This window comes from Schistocerca gregaria, chromosome 2 (assembly GCF_023897955.1).
Source record: "Schistocerca gregaria isolate iqSchGreg1 chromosome 2, iqSchGreg1.2, whole genome shotgun sequence".
Lineage (NCBI taxonomy): Eukaryota > Metazoa > Arthropoda > Insecta > Orthoptera > Acrididae > Schistocerca > Schistocerca gregaria.
This window is the reverse complement of record NC_064921.1, coordinates 695,149,056-695,163,773: the sequence shown is the minus strand read 5'-3', so window position 1 is coordinate 695,163,773 and position 14,718 is coordinate 695,149,056. Positions and strand designations below refer to the sequence as shown.

At 45.0% G+C, this 14,718-nt stretch overlaps 1 protein-coding gene across 1 annotated transcript in view; it reads left to right on the top strand.

The window, feature by feature from the left end:
• The first annotated feature begins 1,605 nt into the window (after positions 1–1,605).
• LOC126334782 (uncharacterized) overlaps positions 1,606–14,718 on the top strand; it is a 90,912-nt gene continuing 77,799 nt past the window's right edge. Inside the window, exon 1 of the mRNA XM_049997384.1 lies at positions 1,606–1,813. Within this exon, the coding sequence (XP_049853341.1) occupies positions 1,727–1,813 (87 nt within the window). The 5' untranslated portion in view covers positions 1,606–1,726. The remainder of the gene's footprint in view (positions 1,814–14,718) is intronic.

The window sequence follows — 14,718 nt, the reverse complement described above, 5'->3', positions numbered from 1 at the left end:
GTTCCTAAAATCACCAAATAACCAGCAACCAGTTGCAAAATCATGTTGTCTTTACTTACTTCTGCAAATCGGTTTCAGCTGATTAACAGCCATCATCGGTGTTTTCAACGTATATGTTCCCTGAGTAATAACACTCTATTAAGCAGAAGTCAAACATAAAGTAAACGTCGAAGTCATTGGAGACGTAGCACAAGCTCGGATTAAGGACAGGCGTTGATGGAATTGGGCCGTGCCCATTCAAAGGAAACGTCCCGACATTTGCCTTAAGCAACGTAGGAGTATCACGGGAAACCTAAGTCAGGATGACTGCACAATGATTTGAACAGTCGTCCCCGTGAATGCGAGTCCAGTGTGCTAACCACTGCGCCAGCTAGTTCGGTCTTTGAATTAAGGGCGTTTTTCGGTAGCGTCCAGTCGACAATTGGTCATTTCACTCAAATCACAAGCGAATAAATTGGAAGTAAACAGGCCGTTTTCTAATACAAATAATATTTAAAGCATTCTTGTTAAGAGATATAGGGTAAACATGGGACTCTGTGTTTGACTTCTGCTTAAGACAGTGTTACTACTCAGGGAACATAGACGTTGAAAGCACCGATGATGGCTGTTAATCAGTTGAAATCGAATTGCAAGAGTAAATAAAGGAAACATGGTTTTGCGATTGGTTGCTACTTATTCGGTAATTTTATGGTTTACTGTCCCTGCACAACTTGGGAACCATATGGAGCCCACCATTCAGAAGTTCAGTTCTCATATCAGCTATTAACAGTCTTTCGAGCCGAAACGTTCTGGCAGATTAAGATTGTGCGTCGAAATGTGACTCGAACTCGGGGCCTTTACCCTTCGCGGGAAAGTGTTTTACCGACTGGGTTACCCAAGTATGATTCACGATTTATTTCTACCAGCATTTCATCCTCTACAGACGTGCTCCTGCGGAACTGTCGGTACTAGTACTCCAAACACGGTCGGTAGAGCACCCACTCGAGAAAGCCAAACGTCCCTAGTTCAGGTCACAGTTCGACACGCAGAAGTCTCTGATCAGCGCATATTCCACTGCAGATGGAGAATTTCAATCTGTATTTTGAGTCGATTACATCACTAGGAGAGGCTTAGAATCTGGTGTAAGGATCATAGAAACAGAGACATCAAACACAATATATAGCGGTACAGCCTAATATTTCACGCAGCGTCATTATCGTCAATTGCAAGCATCGCTGCGTATTTAGCACATTCAATGCTCTTTCACGTTCCAGATTTTACGGAAACGATCTGAGCGAGAATCAACAGCTGATTATAATCGTGCATTGCACGTGGAGCAGGAAATGTGTCACTGTGTGCACAATGGTTCGGGTAATACTGAGATAAAAGGAATTAATGGAGACAAAATTACACAGGGTGCGGTTTAATGTGGAGGCAGCGAGTGTCGCAGAGAACGTAGCACAGAACAGCAACGGAACTGTAGCATTGTTGGCGAGGCTGATGCTTCACCGTTTTGAAAACGAAGCCATTATCCGACAGCGATCGCGAATTTGCCCGGACAAGGACAGAGCAGTTATGGCAGTTAGCGAGCCACTAGTTGCGTGTAGCTGGGAACGACACGGCTTCCTGCCGGGACAAAGCCGCCGATCGCCATCTGCGGAAGCGCCGGGGGAAACCCGAGCTGCTGCCACTGTGTGAGTCCGCTGTCCACAGTGTCCAGTCACTGTGCAGCCTACAGCCACCCAACATGGCCAGCCATTGCCACGCCACCGTAGCCGCCGTGGTTGTCGCTGCTGCCTTTGCCGCAGTCGTCGCTGAGTCTCCGCCGCATATGGTAGCTACTCCCACCGTTTTTCATTTCTCTTATGTCTGCTACAACACGCTAAGGTCACGAAAGTTATGGGATAACTCCTAATATCATGTAGTATCTCCTCTTGAACAGTGTAGGGGTGCAACTCGACGTGGCATGGACTCCACAAATCGTTGGAAGCACTCTGCACAGATATTGAGCCATGCTGTCTCTGTAGCCGTCAATAATTACGAAAATGTTGTCGGTGCAGTCTTTCCTGCGTGAATTGACCTCTCGATTACGTCTCATAAATTTTCGATGAGATTCATATCAGTCGACCTGGGTGGCCCACGCATTCGGTCAAATTGTCCAGAATGTTCTTTAAACCAGTCGTGAACGATTGTGGCCCGATAGCATACCGCATTGTCACTCATAAAAATTCGATCGTTGTTTGGCGACATGAAGTCTATCAACGTGTGGAAACGGTCTCAAAGTATCCAAACATAATTGTTTCCAGTCTATAGTCGATTCAGTTGAACCACAAAATCCAGTCCATTTCATATGAAGACAGCCCACAAGGGACTTGTACAATGTCTTGTTGACGACTTGGGACTATGGCCTCCTGGGAGCTGCGCCACGCTCGAACCCTACCACCAGCTCTTAGCGGCTGAAATCGGGACTCACGCTTTTCCACTCGTCTAGGGTCCCACCGATATGGCAACGAGCCCAGGAGAGCCATGTCCTGCACTTAGCAAAGGCAGTCGCGTCCGTCATCTTCTGCCATAGCCCACTGAAGCCAAATTTCGCCGCAATGTCCTAACGTTTACGTTCGTCGTACGTACCACATTGATTTCTGCTGTCATTTAACGCTGTGTTGCTTCTCTGTTAGCACTGAGAACTCTACGCAAACGCCGCTGCTCTCTACATCTACATCTACGTGATTACTCTGTTATTCACAATAAAGTGCCTGACAGGGGGTTCAATGAACCACCTTCAAGCTGTCTCTCTACCGTTCCACTCTCGAACGGCACGCGGGAAAAACGATCGCTTAAATTTTTCTGTGTGAGCCTTGATTTCTCTTGTTTTATCGTGATGATCATTTCTCCCTATGGAGGTGGGTGACAACAGAAGTTTTTCGTAATCGGAAAAGAAAACTGGTGACTGAAATTTCGTGAGAAGAGCCAATCGCAACGAAAATGCCAGTCTCATTCACGTATCATGTCTGTGACACTATCTTCCCCATTTCACGATAATACAAAACGAGCTGCCCTTCTTTGTACTTTTTCGATGTCACCCGTCAGTCCCATCTTCTGCGGATCCCACACCGCCCAGCAATACTCCAGAATAGGGCGGACAAGCGTGCTGCAAGCAGTCTCTTCAGTAGACCTGTTGCATGTTCTATGTGTTCTCCCAATGAATCGCTGTCTTTGGTTTGCTCTACCCTCAATATTATTATATGATCGTTCGAATTTGGGTTATTTGTAATTGTAATCCCTAAGTATATAATTGAATTTACAGCCTTCAGATTTGTGTGACTTATAGCGTAATCGAAATTTAGCTGATTTCTTTTAGTACTCATATGAATAACTTTGCACTTTTCCTTATTCAGGGTCAACTGCCTCTTTTCGCACCATACAGATTTTTTATCTAAATCATTTTGCAAGTCGTTTTGATCATCTGATGACTTTAAAAGACAGTAAATGGCAGTATCATCTGCAAACAATCCAAGACGGCTACTCAGATTGTCTCCTATGTCGTTAATATACGTAGATCAGGAACATTGAGGGGCCTACAACATCTCCTTGGGGAAACGCCGGATATTACTTCTGTTTTACTCGATGATTTTCCGTCTATTACAACGAACTGTGACCTTTCTGACAGGAAATCACGAATCTAGTTGCACTACTGAGGCGATACTCTGTAGGCACGCAGTTTGGTTAGAAGGCGCATGTGAGGAACGGTGTCTAAAGCCTTGTGGAAATCTAAAAATATGAAATCAATGACATCCCCTGTCGATAGCACTTATTACTTCATGAGTATAGAGAGCTAGCTGTGCTTCATAAGAACGATATTTTCTGAAACCGTGTTGATTATGTGCCAATAAATCGTTTTCTTCGAGGTACTTCATAATGTTGGAATACAGTATATGTTCCAAAACCCTACTGCAAATCGAGTTAGTGATATAGGCCTGTAATTCAGCGGATTACTCCAACTTCCCTTTTCGGGTATTGGTGTGACTTGAGTAATTTTCCAGTCTTTAGGTACGGATCTTTCTGTGAGCGAGTGGTTCTATATAATTGGTAAATATGGAGCTATTTTATCTCGGTCATCAAGTGAAGACCATCGGCCACTGCGTTGTCTGTGGTGAGAGGTAAACCTGAAATTTGGTGTCCTGAGCACAATCTTGACGCTGTGGATCACGGAACATTGAACTGCCTAACGGTTTCTGCGTCTAGCTGCAACTACCATTCCGTGTTCGAAGTCTTAACTTCTGTAGTGCGCCAGTGATCACGTCGGAAATTTTTCCAGCTGAGTTCAAATGGCAGCTCCACCGATGCACTGCCCTTCTACACCTTGTGCACGCGATGCTACTGCCATCAGTATATGTGCATTTCGCAAACCTATGACGTATGTCACCTCAGTGCACACTATGTTTCTAAAATATTTTCGCATTTCAAAAGCCTATGTTTCCTCTGCGAATAAAGAAAGGACCTTAGGTTGAATTTTTGCTTTGTCATCGAAGCTAAGCTTAATCTGTGTGCTCATTCTTAAGTCTCAGACCCTTGTGGTTGCCGGTAGGGTTATCATGTTATGGATAGCTCATTAGCTCTGTACAAACCTTTGTGATCACATTTGGAGTTTTGCATTCACTAATGTTTCTACGCTGCGTTGCATTCGACCCCGAGTTGATGGAATAGCAACTATCGCTATGAACGATCCACCTCTGATGCAGCTCATTGTTAATAAAACATACGTCTGAAAACTTCGGTGAATGGTCTCATAAAGTAAATGGAGAAAGAGTTAAAACAAAATAACTTGATAGGCAGTCAAAATAATTACCATTAGCGACAACACACTTCCAACATCTGTTATAAAGTAGTTGGAAAGTGTCACTTAACCATTCTTGTGGAATCAGTCAAGTCACAGTAGTTGCTCGTTGTTGTGTATCCACAACGTCTGCTTGCTTAATGTTCTCGCCCAACGCAGGGCGACTGTTCTTCTACCTACACCCTACTTATTCTCCAGATTTGCTCCAGCAGATTCCCCCCCCCCCCCCCCCCCTTAATTAAGCCCTGAAAGACTTACGCTTGGCAGACGCTGCGTGTGACCACGAAGCTTCGAGCAGTTCCACAACAATCGTTTTCTTACAATTTCCAGCAGGTTTTTAATCGGTGTCGGAGGTATATTGTACTTAATGATGATTACTTTGAAGAGCAGCAAATGCAGTTAGTGTACAACTCTTGGCCCCCTGTTTCCTTCGTTTTGTGAGACAATTCATGGAACGTTTCACACACACTTCGTAAACGCTCTTATAAGTAGATCTCAGATTGTTGCTGTCCCAACCAGTTGAAAAATTACATTTTTGGCATATTCTCTCATTTTCGGGAAATGGCATCATGCTGCCTTTCTACAGAAAAGAATTCAGCGTAAATCTTAGCACGTGAAAATGCGCAAACACATGATGCTTTGTAGAGCGTCTCCCATCGTTGCTGTGACCTCTTCATTATTATGCTGTGATCGCTCACTTTTTCTCGTAAATGGAATATAGTATCATCACTGAACACTAAATGTGAAAGAATAAATTCACGAAACACCCAGATGAAAATAGTTAATTATGTAAGGGGCGTTGGATCCACCACTGAGATCTCGTACCTTTCTTGCTATATAACGAATATTGATAGAAATTTGGATTTAAATTGATTTCAACACAGTTTACAAATATCAGGTAAATGACAAAAGATAATTTCAATTTAAAAAAAACTCGGTGCTGTAGGTAACTGGAAAAAGACGAAATACACTGTACGTTAAAATGTTTTACATTGCTAAAACTGACGCGTTTCGAAGGAGCAAGCACTCATCATCAGCAGTATTACCTTACTTCAATTTTATCAAAGTGTGCATCGGAATGGTTTTCCTCTGCTTTTCTCCTAAAGTAGAAAGTACTCACCATAGCGAGCTCTCCAGATGCTCGGCCTACCTAGAAGCATATGATCCTCAGCTGAGAAAAGCTGCAAAAATGTAGTTGCACCACACATGTCAAGAGAGTGCATAGATGTATGTAACCGATTTAACTACATTACACTGTTGAAGTGAGTTAATTTTGTCTGATCGTAACTTTTAAAAGAAGGAAAGTGCTTGTTGTAGAACATCTCCTCTGCATTAGCACTTGGTGTACGCGTATTCGCTACTACTCTCATTCCAGTAAGCAGTTTCAAAAATAAAGGGATCAAAATAAGAACAGATCTCACTAATCATTTCACATTTAGGGCACCGTCTAACTAGCAGTCAGTTTAAGACTTTAACTCTGACCTTCTATGCAGAGAGAGAGAGAGAGGGAGGGAGAGAGAGAGAGAGAGAGAGAGATAGATGGATGGATGGAAAGAGAGAGAGAGAGCAGAAATGAACAGTCGTTTGTTTGGCAATATTTGCTTCGTTTGTTGGCAACATTTACGAAAAAGTAAGAAAAGAGGCATCAAGCGAACATACAATACCGACAGCAATCACGCACAATTCTCGTACGAAAACTCTGCAGTTAGTGCCAGATCAGCATTGGCATTCCAAACCACAGCAATCATACTGAAGTCAGTAAACTTGAAAGCAAAAATATCGTAATGTGATAAAATTTCGATGTTTTATAGGTGAAATGCCATTGTGATACTAGAGGCATATATCGACCGTAAAAACGAATACCAGCAAATAATAATTTATTAATGTAAACATTTTGATATGAACTGTTTTCTGATTTAAAAGTTTGAAAAAGTCGTTTGAATTTATAATATGCATATTAATGTACATGTTGCTGATGATGGCCATGCCAAAAAACTTGTTAAGACTTAAACTTACCAGCCTAATTGCTGATGCTGCCTGACAGATTTTTCCGCTCGCACACCAAATTATATACGTTACCAGAGTGTGGGTCGGTTTTATTACTGAATTCACAAGCCAAAATATTAATATTATTAGGCTGTTATTCAGTTCGTAAACTGACATTTTTCTTACATCAAAAGCATTTGGGTTTATTGTAAATACTGAAGTTTCAAGTATTTCTTGCTCGTTTTCTGTTTTATTTTACTCATTCACAAATGCCTGTTTGATTTGCCTTCTAGGAAACACAATAGATTTAACATCAGCTTCCATTGCATTCTGTTCATTTACATCACTCTGATTAGTGTAAACCAAATTAGAAAAGCTGAAGTCGTTCAATCGATCGACTATTCTTAAAATTGAACCTGTTCGCCAAACTGGCACCTACCAACGAATTCTGCTCGAATTTTACCGCCATAGTTGGCGGTAACTGCGGTACATTTTCAGTAAAAACATCATTTGTTTCTATTCCTGCTTCCTGTCTTTGTCCTGGGGTGTTAGTCTGACTTGCACCCACACTGAAACGTACCTCATCAACCTCCTACACAAGTACTAAATTATCATTCATTTCCATGCTAGTAATTCTTGTAACACAAGTAAGTACCAAATGAAATAAATCGAACTGGTCCTTCGTTGTGTGTGGCAAATGCGAGGTGTTGTCACTGCGAGTCTGAAAATCGTGCCGAGCGCTGCCTGAACATTGGACTTCGCCCCGTGCGCCACGCGTCAGTTCCACGCCAGCCAGGCGATCCGTTGTAAAATTTGCAGCTCCTGCCGCCTGCGGCTATGCTGTCTCCACTGTCGTGCAATTGACGTCTGCCTGTGGCATCATGCTCTAGCAATCCAATTTCACCATCCACAACTTTCCTCTTCTCGTTTTCCCCATGTATTAATCCTATTTTCCATCTGTTAATAAACAGTTGAGAGGATCAAATACATCGTTCACGTTCTTCAGTGCTCCACAGAGTCACATTAACTTGTAGGAAGTTATCAAGAAGAGTGACAAATTCTGTGTTTTAGGTAATGTAAGTTACATCAGGCCAAACCTGGAAATCGTATTGTCGTAAATATTATCATTACAAGAGGTTCTAAAAAGTTTCACAACTATCGAGTAATTAAAACTTTCTTTAAATTCATAGCCATTTGTGCAATATTTGATGACTGTTCAGCGTATGCTCTTGAAGAACCAGTGGAATTACATGCGAACATATGTTACTCTTAGCGCATGAAGCTTTCTCGGGGATCATGAGTAACTAACTGCGTGTGCAATATTCCACACGGACTACTGTATGTACATTGCTGCGCCTCAGCCGATGGAGATGAAAATGTAAATAAAAATATGAAAAATTCTTCGTCAGTCTACTGTAATCGTGTCTTGTCTTTACCGAATCAGGGTTTATTACCTACCTTCTGATCGTGAGACTTGTGCCTTATACAAAATGTCTCGTTTGTGAGTTTTTTCAGTGTTTATTTCACGTCATTCGACGTACGTAGTGTCGCCTGATTGCAAATGTATGTTTCTGACGACATGGTCGAATCATCTCTGCAAATACGAGTAGTACCATTGCTTTTGCTATTGCATCTAATGATATTTTACGTGAGTTGCATTTAGCTAAAGTTCACCTCTTTTTGTCTTATTTTAGACACACGTACACACACACACACACACACACACACACACACACACACACACACAAGAATGCATGGGATGCAACAGGGTTGGCTGCACAGTGTTTAATACATGGATCCGTATTCGGGAAGAGAGAGGCTCATTGTACCATCCGGCCATAGAGGAAAAGGCTTTTATTTATCACTGAAGCCAAATACTGGTACAGTACCTTCAGCGACATCACGACTAACATCATTTCAATACGAAGTCTTGCTCTCCGTTTCCATCTACTCTCAACTCAATGGGACAGGGGACTCAAGATTTATTATGGTTCACAAAATACACTCCTGGAAATTGAAATAAGAACACCGTGAATTCATTGTCCCAGGAAGGGGAAACTTTATTGACACATTCCGGGGATCAGATACATCACATGATCACACTGACAGAACCACAGGCACATAGACACAGGCAACAGAGCATGCACAATGTCGGCACTAGTACAGTGTATATCCACCTTTCGCAGCAATGCAGGCTGCTATTCTCCCATGGAGACGATCATAGAAATGCTGGATGTAGTCCTGTGGAACGGCTTGCCATGCCATTTCCACCTGGCGCCTCAGTTGGACCAGCGTTCGTACTGGACGTGCAGACCGCGTGAGACGACGCTTCATCCAGTCCCAAACATGCTCATTGGGGGACAGATCCGGAGATCTTGCTGGCCAGGGTAGTTGACTTACACCTTCTAGAGCACGTTGGCTGGCACGGGATACATGCAGACGTGCATTGTCCTGTTGGAACAGCAAGTTCCCTTGCCGGTCTAGGAATGGTAGAACGATGGGTTCGATGACGGTTTGGATGTACCGTGCACTATTCAGTGTCCCCTCGACGATCACCAGAGGTGTACGGCCAGTGTAGGAGATCGCTCCCCACACCATGATGCCGGGTGTTGGCCCTGTGTGCCTCGGTCGTATGCAGTCCTGATTGTGGCGATCATCTGCACGGCGCTAAACACGCATACGACCATCATTGGCACCAAGGCAGAAGCGACTCTCATCGCTGAAGACGACACGTCACCATTCGTCCCTCCATTCACGCCTGTCGCGACACCACTGGAGGCGGGCTGCACGATGTTGGGACGTGAGCGGAAGACGGCCTAACGGTGTGCGGGACCGTAGCCCAGCTTCATGAAGACGGTTGCGAATGGTCCTCGCCGATACCCCAGGAGCAACAGTGTCCCTAATTTGGTGGGAAGTGGCGGTGCGGTCCCCTACGGCACTGCGTAGGCTCCTACGGTCTTGGCGTGCATCCGTGCATCGCTGCGGTCCGGTCCCAGGTCGACGGGCACGTGCACCTTCCGCCGACCACTGGCGACAATATCGATGTACTGTGGAGACCTCACGCCCCACGTGTTGAGCAATTCCGCGGTACGTCCACCCGGCCTCCCGCAGGCCCACTATACGCCCTCGCTCAAAGTCCGTCAACTGCACATACGGTTCACGTCCACGCTGTCGGGGCATGCTACCAGTGTTAAAGACTGCGATGGAGCTCCGTATACCACGGCAAACTGGCTGACACTGACGGCGGCGGTGCACAAATGCTGCGCAGCTAGCGCCATTCGACGGCCAACACCGCGGTTCCTGGTGTGTCCACTGTGCCGTGCGTGTAATCATTGCTTGTACAGCCCTCTCGCAGTGTCCGGAGCAAGTATGGTGGGTCTGACACACCGGTGTCAATGTGTTCTTTTTTCCATTTCCAGGAGTGTAGATAATGGTTATGACATGGCGCCTCTTCGTGGGCTCAGGACTCTACGTCTTGTAGTGTAGTTGCGCGTGACAAATATATGAACGAAGCTGCACAGTGATTGGGCTGGTGTCGTTCATGGAGGTGAGGGTAGAGGGTGACCCTTGTGCCAGCACGGCTGTCTACCCCACCTCAGCAGCAGAAAGGAGGCCGCTGTCCATTGGACCGCTCGCGTGGTCTCAGTCCATAAGGCAATGCGGAATTGACTGCAATCCAAACCGGCATACGTGCATATATTCTAACGTTAGTGGGTTGTGTGCGACCACATTCCTTCACGTCACCCAAATGTACATTTCTTTCACCAACAGAATTCGAAACGACTGCACTGGAGTGATCTCATGTACGTCGATCGATGGCGCAGACACTGTAACAGTAGACTAATGTCAAAGAGAATGAAGGCCTTTACTGAAATACCACCATTTCCTAAATCACTACGTGTAAAAATTAGCACGATTCCTTCAAACTGAGTATTTTATGCACTACTGGCCATTAAAATTGCTACACCACGAAGATGACGGACTACAGACACGAAATTTAACCGACAGGAAGCAGTTGCTGTGATATGCAAATGACTAGCTTTTCAGAGCATTCACACAAGGGTGGCGCCGGTGGCGACACCTACAACGCGCTGACATGAGAAAAGTTTCCAACCGATTTCTCACACACAAAGAGCAGTTGACCGACGTTGCCTTGTGAACGTTGTTGTGATGCCTCGTGTTAGGAGGAGAAATGCTTACCATCACATTTACGACTTTGATAAAGGTCGGATTGTAGCCTATCGTGATTGCAGTTTATCGTATCGCGACATTGCTGCTCTCATTGTTCGAGACCCAATGACTGTTAGCAGAATATGGAATCGGTGGGTTCAGGAGGATAATACGGAATGTCGTGCTGGATCCCAAAGGCCTCGTATCAATAGCAGTCGACATGACAGGCATCTTATCCGCATGGCTGTAACGGATCGTGCAACCACGTGTCCCTGAGTCAACAGATAGGGACGTTTGCAAGACAACAACCATCTGCACGAACAGTTCGACGAAGTTTGCAGCAGCATGGACTATCAGCTCGAAAATCATGGCTGCGGTTACCTTTGACGCTGCATCACTGACAGCGGTGCCACCGATGGTGTACTCAACGACGAACTCGGTGTACGAATGGCAAAACGTCATTTTTTCGGATTCATCCATGTTCTGTTTACAGCATCATGATGGTCACATCCGTGTTTGGCGACATCGCAGTGAACGCACATTCGAAGCGTGTATTCGCCATCGCCATACTGGCGTATCACCCGACGTGATGGTATGGGGTGCCATTGGTTACACGTCTCGGTCACCTCTAGTTCGCATTGACGTCACTTTGAACAGTGGACGTTACATTTCAGATGTGTTACGACCCGTGCCTCTACCCTTCATTCGATCCCTGCGTAACCAATGACAGCATGTTTCAGGACCTGTACGGGCCTTTCTGGATACATAAAATGTTCGACCGCTGTCCTGGCCAGCACATTCTCCAGATTTCTCACCAATTGAAAACGTCTGATCAATGGTGGCCGAGCAACTGGCTTGTCACAATACCCCAGTCACTACTCTTGACGATCCGTGGTATCGTGTTGAAGCTGCATGGGCAGCTGTACCTGTACACGCCATCCAGGCGTATCAAGGCCGTTATTACGTCCAGAGGTGGATGTTCTGGGTACTGATTTCTCAGGATCTATGCACCCAAATTGTGTGCAAATGTAATCACATGCCAGTTCTAGTAAAATATTTATTTCCAATGAATATCCGTTTATCATCTGCATTTCTTCTTGGTGTATTGATTTTAATGGCCAGTAGTGTATATTCTATAAGCGGAATATACATAAATTAGTTTGATAGTCAAGAAGTGTACGTGCTAAAGCTAGTATGCTTTCGGGATATACTGTTAGTTAAATACATTCGAATGAAATCTAACTGCCTCAGCACCTGGAACTAAAAGGGACCATCAAATGAAATGTGCAGGAATGCTTTTTTCCTTGCCTCCTGTTTGCACATTACAGCAACCAGTTACTGCTTGAGCCATCTTACGTGCTTCATAATTCCAGAATACGGGGTAAGTATTCTGCGGCGCTACGCACTGGAACCGACCCATGTATGCGACTCATTCCTTTGTTATGAGAAACACAAATTCATAAGAAATATTCATGGATATTATTATACACGTGGGCTTATATACATACTTCAGATAGTTAACTCAGGACTGCTAACTGCATACAACTAGTACTACGTTGTTATCGCAGCTGATCATCTTTTTCCCCTTTTTACGTTATGTGGTAGCCAGATGGCGCTGCAAGTGATGTGAAAGATATAGAAGACAACGCAGTCTATGGGTGCGCCATTCTGTACGTCGTCTTTCGGCTGAAAGCGTGTGCTGTTCACAACGTGCAAGTGTGCTGTGGATGGTTTATTCCTTAGAACAGAGGATTTTTCTGGTGTTGGAATTCCACCGCCTAGAACACAGTCTTGTTGCAACAAGACGAAGTTTTCAACGGAGGTTTAATGTAACCAAAGGACCGAAAAGCGATACAATAAAGGATCTGTTTGAAAAATTTTAACGGTCTGGGAACGTGACGGATGAAAGTGCTGGAAAGGTAGGGCGGCCGCGTACGGCAACCACAGAGGGCAATGCGTAGCTAGTGCAGCAGGTGATCCAACAGCGGCCTCGGGTTTCCGTTCGCCGTGTTGCAGCTGCGGTCCAAATGACGCCAAAGTCCACGTATCGTCTCATGTGCCAGAGTTTACACCTCTATCCATACAAAATTCAAACGCGGCAACCCCTCAGCGCCGCTACCATTGCTGCACGAGAGACATTCGCTAACGATATAGTGCGCAGGATTGATGACGGCGATATGCATGTGGGCAGCATTTGGTTTACTGACGAAGCTTATTTTTACCTAGACGGCTTCGTCAATAAACAGAACTGGCGCATATGGGGAACCGAAAAGCCCCATGTTGCAGTCCCATCGTCCCTGCATCCTCAGAAAGTAATGGCCTGGGCCGCCATTTCTTCCAAAGGAATCATTGGCCCATTTTTCAGATCCGAAACGATTACTGCATCACGCTATCTGGACATTCTTCGTGAATTTGTGGCGGTACAAACTGTCTTAGACGACACTGCGGACACATCGTGGTTTATGCAAGATGGTGCCCGGCCACATCGCACGGCCGGCGTCTTTAATTTCCTGAATGAATATTTCGATGATCGTGTGATTGCTTTGGGCTATCCGAAACATACAGGAGGCGGCGTGGATTGGCCTCCCTATTCGCCAGACATGAACCCCTGTGACTTCTTTCTGTGGGGACACTTGAAAGGCCAGGTGTACCGCCAGAATCCAGAAACAATTGAACAGCTGAAGCAGTACATCTGATCTGCATGTGAAGCCATTCCGCCAGACACTTTGTCAAAGGTTTCGGGTAATTTCATTCAGAGACTACGCCATATTATTGCTACGCATGGTGGATATGTGGAAAATATCGTACTATAGAGTTTCCCAGACCGCAGCGCCATCTGTTGTTGACAATTGTAACTACTGTAATTTCGAAAGTTTGTCTGCCTGAAAATGTACTGTTGTCCCAAGCATATTGCAACAAACGGTGTATTTCTATCGCTGCTCGTTTAGTTTGTATTGCCGTTTCAAATATACCGGTCATTTTTGAAACACCCTGTATATTCGCTTCTGGATGAGCAGAATTATATCCCCATCTAACCTTCCAGATTAAGGTTTTTCCATGGTGTCCCTCTATCACTCATTGGAAATATTGGTGTGTTTTCCTTCACCGCTCTTGCCCTATACTACCCGTCCTTCACCTCTAATGGTTTTTTCTTCGATGGATGTTGAAATCCAAATAAAATTAGTGTCACCCGTTCTCAAAGCGTAGAAGATACTTCACGGGACTGCTCAGCTTTCTGCTCGAATCCGATCTATGCTACCTTCCCATGTCCAATTTTTGTATCGCACTCTTATTCGGCTCTAGGAACGCACAAGGGGATCACGTTTGGGGAAACCTTCTCGGGGGGGGGGGGGGGGGGGAGGGGGGGCTGTTCGAATTCACACGCGCCGCAACGGCTTGATTTACTGGCTTACTTCAATGCTAATTACCTCGAAAACGGTGCAACATACCGAACTTTTCCTGAGCACAACCCATCCCGCAACACCTTCACGAACTGTACAGATTGTTTCTCACCACACTGTACAGATATTTTTGGTCATCAGTATTTTATCTTCTTCTTTGTGGCTCATCAAAGTTTACTTTCCTGTTCCAGCCACTTCACCAGTGATTAGCACTTACACAAATAACAACAATTATTTGTAGCAGGTATGGCCGAGCGGTTCTAGGCGCTTCAGTCTGGAACCGAGCGACCGCTACGGTCGCAGGTTCGAATCATGCCTCTGGAATGTGTGTGTGTGATGTCCTTA